The 7,500-nt window shown below is 38.7% G+C and overlaps 1 protein-coding gene across 5 annotated transcripts in view; it reads right to left on the reverse strand.

Annotated features, from left to right (window-relative positions):
- The window catches only part of LOC146479133 (uncharacterized), a 15,525-nt gene extending 8,359 nt beyond the window's left edge, over positions 1-7,166 (reverse strand). Inside the window, exons 1-5 of one of the 5 annotated variants that reach the window (XM_085111368.1) lie at positions 6,931-7,166; positions 6,151-6,220; positions 4,362-5,801; positions 2,035-3,070; positions 402-614 (exon numbers count right to left, since the gene is read on the reverse strand). In XM_085111368.1, coding sequence (XP_084967494.1) covers positions 402-614; positions 2,035-3,070; positions 4,362-4,523 — 1,411 coding nt within the window. In that variant the 5' untranslated portion in view covers positions 4,524-5,801; positions 6,151-6,220; positions 6,931-7,166. Of the gene's footprint in view, positions 1-401; positions 615-2,034; positions 3,071-4,361; positions 6,068-6,150; positions 6,221-6,930 lie in introns of those variants that run through there. The other 4 variants (XM_085111372.1, XM_085111371.1, XM_085111370.1 and 1 more) reach the window with 4 other exon arrangements.
- Between the last annotated feature and the right edge of the window lie 334 nt (positions 7,167-7,500).

Below are 7,500 nucleotides of genomic sequence, written 5' to 3' on the forward strand. Positions count from 1 at the left end.
CAAACAGCCCAATAATTCAGGCAAAAATAAAACTCAGTTCATTTTCTTTACGAGAATACAGAATTTCCTATCCCTACATTGGAGATGGGGTGGGGAACGGGCAGGGGTTGGATATTTTCAGGAACTTATACACATAATTTGACAACAACTTGACCAACATACAGCCCATTGTCACCTTACAATAAGGGAATCTTAGCGCTGACCACGGTAATGTATTTTCGTTTTCTCTTAAATATATGATTGTAAAGCACTATTGATCAGAATATGTAAATATGCGCTATATAAATTGGTAAATTATTAAATTATTATTATTAATATTAAGGTGCTTGGGCTAATACATTTTCACTTTTAACAACTAGTTAATAGTTTAAAATTGTCAAAAACAAATAGCATATAATTACTGTATTGTTTCTTTCCACATTTCTTTCTTCTTCGAACATTGGCACGTATCTCATGCACATTAAGTTTGTTTTCTGGTTGTTCCCAGGTGTTCAAATCTTTAAGAGCGCCTGGGTGACTTTTTGACCTGTGGATTTCTGGTGACACTATTGGGTGGACATCAACTGGAACAGAGCACATCCTTTTAAAATCAGGCCTCTTTCCAACAGCAGGAGCTAGTACAGCAGTACATATCAAAGATATCAAATAACAAAAAACAAAACAAAAAACTGTTAACACACAGGAATTTTTTCTGTGGATAAGGGCAGGTTTCTTCCCTTACAACTTTATATGCCACTTCAGAGCCAAGGTGGGGGGTGAATGAATGAATGGCTGAAACTTCCTCACATACGAGGATCAAGGGAAGGGATTGAGGCTCCTGCATGCTCTCTGGTGGCTGTGAAGTCCATTGCATGAAGGGCAAATCTTTTGGTGCTACGGACAGGTGATTTAAGCTGAATTGAGTGGCTGGGATGAGTGGATGGATTAAATAACCTTTATGTATCCATGATAGCTATTAATTTAAGCTTAATTTGCAGCTTATGAGATCCTGTAAAAACTAAAAATGCTAACTATGATTAAATTACAGCTAATTCAAGTAGATGAAGAGAAAATTACTAGACAGTGAATCAATTTAAATGAAGCTTTATATTAATGTTCAAAATCTACAGGCTGACATTGCACTACAGTGAAATAAAGGGTGACGGGACTGGTAACAAATGGGGGGCCTTCTATACATGTGAAAGGTCAGTGAAATTTTAAAATTTTAGTATTTTAAAGGGTCATAAATATAGATTGTGAACTAAAAGCTAGGATAGTGATTAAATCCAAGACAGTATAATTTAGAAAGAGTAGAAATACAAAACAGTAGCAGAAATGACATGACTGTAATAATGCAAACATAGCCTTACTGTACCAGTAATGAAGGGGATTTGGTTTCATAATGTGATGGAAGTACCATTTCCGTAAACATTCAGGTATGTGAAACCTGGTACGTATTAATGGCTTGAATCATCAGGTGGAACCTCCCGACATGACACTTATTGAATACCTCCCCAGGGGTGGGGACTTCACCACCCTTCCCTGTCATTCACAAGGTTTTATGAATGGACCATTAATTTGTTGGGAGGGATGAAATTTTTTTCAAGACAAACAATTTTTTTTCTGTTTTGTTGTCTATGCAAACATTTTTTTCCGGCTACATTTTCGTGTTGACAATTTTTTTTGTGTGTGCAAACATTTTATTTGGGCTTTTTTACTTTTCATGCCCCCTCCAAAAAAGAAAAAGAAAATTGTCCCATCCATAATGTCACATAGTTGATAAATGACTCTTCCCCAGGACAATTTCGACAAAAAGAGTAGAAACAGGTAAATATCAAACAAAGTATTGGGTATACACCACAATGTACAGACAACAAGCAAAACATAAAGGAAATCTGAAATAAAAGACCAACCCAAAATTTGACATAAAACAGCTGTACACTAAGCTCTTCAAATGTATTCCTAGGTAGAATGCATCGTAGCTGGTGCTGTTTAATGATTTTGTTTTTATAAAATTAAACATTCGGGTAAATTAAATGTTTGAGTGAAATTCACCTGATTTCAAGGATCCTAACTTGTCTGAGGCCTCTTGAATTTCAGTCACTCTCCCAACAAAGGCCTCTGTGTCATTTGCATTGTGATTGAAATGCATTGTGATTCCATTGGTCGTGTTTGCAGAATGGCAGCAACGGCAACAAAAGCAGGCTATAAATTCTAGTATAGTTTTCGCCTTTTGACAACCACAACATCTCCACATGACAACAAGAACAAGTACCACAAGTACGATAACTATCGATATCACAATGATCACAATTAGATATGAAGGGAGAGTTTGTTTTTTGGGTTGATCTTTATGAACTAGCTCTTTCTCATGACTTGTGTTTTGACTTGAATTTGATGGATGTATGGCATGCGTACAGATGTCGCTGCTTTGTCTACATTGGTGAGTGAGTGGGAGGCCTGAGTTCTCACACTGTTTTTCAAGGTCTGTGATGTTTCCTTCACAACAGACACTGCATGGATGACAGGAGTCAGTTAGGTCATTCCAGTAGAAGCCTTTGTCGCATGTCCCCTCATGACTTGTGTTTTGACTTGAATTTGATGGATGTGTACAGTTGAGGCTAGTTTGTCTACACTGGTTAGTGAGTGGGAGGCCTGAGCTCTCACACTGTTTTTCATGGTCTGTGATGTTTCCTTCACAACAGACACTGCACGGATGACAGGAGTCAGTTAGGCCATTCCAGTAGAAGCCTTTGCTGCACGTCCCTAAGCATTTTGTTGTATCGTCTTCAGCCGTGCAACGGCCTGATGTTAGCTCATGGTCAGCACATTTCATACAAGGTTTACATGGAGAATAATCATGTCTATTGGAGAAATTGAAACCTTCCACACAAGGAACACATTCAAGCGACACACTAATTGACACGCTGGTGCCACAGACTACACTATATCCCAAACCAAGTTGACATTCTGAACATTTCCAGATTATGGAATGTGTCTCATTTTGTACTCGCTCAATTTCATCATGTCCTGGCTTTTGCCTTTTGCAGTTCACAACAGTCAGGCCTGTCAACACTACAGCAATAGTGACCTGAAAACAACAAAAAAAAAACCATATTTCTTATAAATCATTATTTGAAAACACAGATTTCCAGACTCTAAAAGGAATTGGGCGGCTTTAATGTTGGGTAAAAATCCATGACTTTTAACGACCACCACCACCACCACACAACAAAATATTAACAACCTTTGTGAAACAACAAACATTTATTAAAAAAAAAGAACAGACAGTTACAAGCTGGTTAGATATCTACCCACAAATAGCTAAAGCTACTCCAGGCAGGTAGGTATGTCTATACTAAACTTAAAATACAAATAAATTTGGTGTTTATGTTGTGGTTCAATTTTATCCTAGGTTTAATTTTTATTTCCCATTGTTTTAAACTCATTATCATACATTACCATACCCCAAAACAAAGGGAAATAAAATTTAAACCAAGGATAACATTGAACCACGACATTTACAAATAAGCCACAACTAAACTGACAGCTACAACTATTTTTATAAACTGATTTATTAATAATAGAATATTAATAGCCTGTACGATGTCATATCACCAGCTGATCATGTTAAAAAAAATAAGATATATTCACAATCCATAAAATCTATAAACTTTTCAACTTCACGTAAATTTAAACCAAGAAAAAATTTGAACCACAACATATTCAAAAGAGGAAAACTACCCTGAACTAATTCAGTCTATCAGATCGGAAGATCCAGAAGGCAGAAGGCAGATTGCTTTGAAGCTATTCTAAGCTTTGTCAGCTTATGATGTACAGTTGAACCTCCACTTACGGCCACCTCTCCATAACGGCCACCTCTCTACAACGGCCACATTTTTTTGTCCCGGCGGACAGTCCATACATTAGCTCTTGTTTAAACCTCTCTACAACAGCCACCTCTCTACAACATCAACGGCCACTAAAGTGCGTCCCCAACTGCCAAAACAACCTCTCGACAACGGCCAGTACAGTTCTTTTTTTGTAAAAGCTTTTTTTATAAACTGATGCAGTAATCGACATTTGTCATCGGAACATTAGTTTCTGTATCCATTTTAATGATATACGTATTTTGATTGTGTTTCATTTATATGCTGCAGTAAGCATAAATTTTCTGCAATAATATAGCGAATGCTGCGAACCTTGCTCGTTTCGTCTTTTAAGCATTTTGATTCAAAGCATTATTTACGTTTTTATCGTGTAATTTATCTATATATATTATTTAAGATTGGATTGTCATTTTAGGCTACAGTAAGCATGAACTTGGCACAATAAACATGTTGTACTTCCTGAAAAAAAAAGGTGTCATATTACACCCCTACCTGCGCATAACGGCCACCTCTCCACAACGGCCACTTTCTTCTGTCCCCAAGGTGGCCGTTGTGGAGAGGTTCAACTGTAATTCTTTTAGTGTTTGGAACTGCCCAATTCGTGAGCGCCAATAAAACAGAATAAAAATTAACCGCTGTTAGGTGGGTTTTCATTTTTTTTGTACATGTGCAAATAATTTTATGTTAACCCCATTGTTAATTCCTTTGAACAATGACTGTATTATACCTGCCAACTCTCACGCATTATGCGTGAGTCTCACGCCTGTGGACTAAAGACATTAATCTCACCCATCAAGGACAATTTCTCATGCCTGACTAACAAATCCGGACGAGTTGTTAAAAAAAAAACTTAATTTCATTTCAGATTTGTTATGTACCATTTCTTTGCTCTTTATAACAATCGGAAAAGCTTTCAAATGTCTACAATCCGTTCGAATCGTAAGTGTTCAAAGGTCGTCGGAATATCGTCGGACATTTACGGTAGCGTTCAGAAGTCTTCGGAAAACCGTCGGAAATCTTCGGAAGTGGCTCGGTCGTTTTCGGAAATCCCAGTCATGACGAGATAAAAATCTCACGCGTTTGACTCAGAAAAAGTTGGCAGGTATACTGTATGCATAATTGATGTTTGAGGCTGCGCGGAAATCTTGCAATGAAAATTTCTGTAATTTCCTTTGAATATCATTTTCTGTATACAGGCAACTCAATAATAATTCCAGGGTGCATTCTGTGTTCGTCCTACGCCGAAGATCAACGCCGAGAGTTTCCAACTTCACGCCAAGCGACCGCCGAATTCGAAGCACCTACGCCAGGAAAACGTTATGCCGACCGCCTCTACACTCTAATTCCTACACCGGGAGAGAAATCCTGGATATTTTTGGACAAAAATGTTCATTTGAACAGTGGAAGTTTTCAAAATCCTACAAGTAGGTAATTTCTGTGGTGCCATTGCGCGCATGAAGTAATCTAACGCCACGATTACCTCTGACCTATGCCGCTTTCACGATCGTGGTCTACTATAAAGCCGAGCGATTTGGAAAATCCACGCCGAAGATCTCGGGCGTAACCGACGTAACCTACATAAAATGCAACTAAATTGGCAAGTGAGTAACTACTCATGTTTGAAATTCTCAGATATGATATGAAACCTACGAAGTTAGTGCAGTATTGACTCTTTGAACTCATTTTCGTCGCTATACCGTCATCTGGGATATTTGTGTTCGTGTTTGTAAGGGCTTCGCTGACAATCAATACACAAAATAAGCTTATCTCATTGTCCTCGCCCCTTTACCGAAGAATTACTTTTCTAATGCTTTCGATAAACGGCTCTAAAGTAAATTATACTTACATATAATAAATTCTTGATGATGTCTAACCTCTTCATTGGGCCAAGTTGACGTACTTGCTGTTGAAAGCAGCCTTATTTTGCATGCACTGAAAAGCGATCGGTTTCAAAAGCGATTAAAAACAAACCGCCTTAAGTGAAGTTCAGTTACCTGGTATATTAAGATCCGTTTCATGCCATCAAAAATATTGCTCTATCAGGATGAAGAAAAGTCAGTTGTGTGGCATCAATACTACTGTGTTGCAAAGCGTTCAAGCTACGTAGATCAGTACCCCATATTTTCATTGGCACCGACTGTCATATGCACCTACAGCTCCAATATTAAAACCAATAGTCGGGGATTCCCCGTTTTAAAGCGATTGGTGCGTTCTGGAGAGACTGATGACGTCACATGAAATTTTGATAATATAGTTGTAAACGCAAAGGATTGTGGGATACCTGTCGTTCTCCTCTCTTCTCTTCCTAACGTCAGTGCACGCACGTGATCAGAGTCCAGAGTCCCCAAATGCTGTCGGCGAAAATATGAGCGTTTGTATGTGAAATATTTACGAACATGCTGAGGAGGCATTACGAAATGACCTGCTTATTGAATAAAACAAAAAGATTTCATTTTGCCTATCAGACCCCGGGGGGGGGGGGGGGGGGGCGGGAGACTCTCATGTGAAAGGGGCGGGGATGCTCGTCGGAAATTTTGAATTAAACCCCTAAAGGAGACCAATCTGGGCATGGCCCAAAGTTTTTTGACCCCCTTAAACGAGACCATTTTAAAACACAGACAAATAATAAATAACAAATATAAAATACAGTAACTTTTCGCGTGCGACCCTAAACGAGACCTTCACGGCTAAATATAATGGCATTTTGCCCTGAACACTCCAAGTGAGACCAAATCTGAAATTTACACCCTAAGCGAGACGACGAGCATCCCCGCCCCTTTCTTATGAGAGTCCTCCCCCCCCCCCCCCCGGGCATCAGACACACTACACACCACATTTTGACGTCATCTAGCCTCCCACGCAGTCGTTTTTAGAGTACCCACTACCTGATACCTAAAAACGACTGCGCCGGAGGCTAAGCACAGGGTACGCACACAAACTGTGTGACCGTTTGTATTTTGAAATTATAGAGGAAATGTATGGGAATGTCGAAAATCCTCGTATTATCGTACTAGATTGCGATAAATATTCTCATTTAACATCAAAATAAACGTATTTTTACCTTAAATGTTGAGTGTTGTCGTTCTTGAGGAGGAAGACGGCGATTTTAGCGATTTGAAGCCGGTTCGGCGTTGAACGTTCATTCGTGTGTAATAGTAGAGAGACCTCTCTAGTAGATTTTGTCCGATCGAAGTACTATAAACGACAAAAGCCGTCGGCCAAAAATTGTCCATATTCAGTTCAAAAAGCTTGTTGCGTTTGTAAACTTTTTGAATGCGTCGGCAACGCTGTCAAGCGGAAAATTACTTTCATGCTAATTTAGCGTCAAGATCTTGACAGCTGTCTTGAAGATCCTACGTAACGCGGTGGACCCGTTATAAACCTTCTGGTATTTGGAGGTGCTTTTGCTGTAAACCTTAGCTTTCACAACTTTAGGAATAAAATTATATTAAGTTAAACATCTAATGATAAGAATAAGCAAAAGGAATAAAGAACTTATTTTAATAATAGACTGTCACGAGAAGTTACCATGTGCACATTCTTTTCGATGTTATAGTTTTCGATGACGATAGGGATAAAATATTTGCTGACCAAAGCGCCTTTGAGGTTCAAAGGTTGTTCCTTTGTACAA

Source organism: Pavona decussata, unplaced genomic scaffold, assembly GCF_977016875.1.
Source record: "Pavona decussata unplaced genomic scaffold, jaPavDecu1.1 SCAFFOLD_61, whole genome shotgun sequence".
NCBI classification, from domain to species: domain Eukaryota; kingdom Metazoa; phylum Cnidaria; class Anthozoa; order Scleractinia; family Agariciidae; genus Pavona; species Pavona decussata.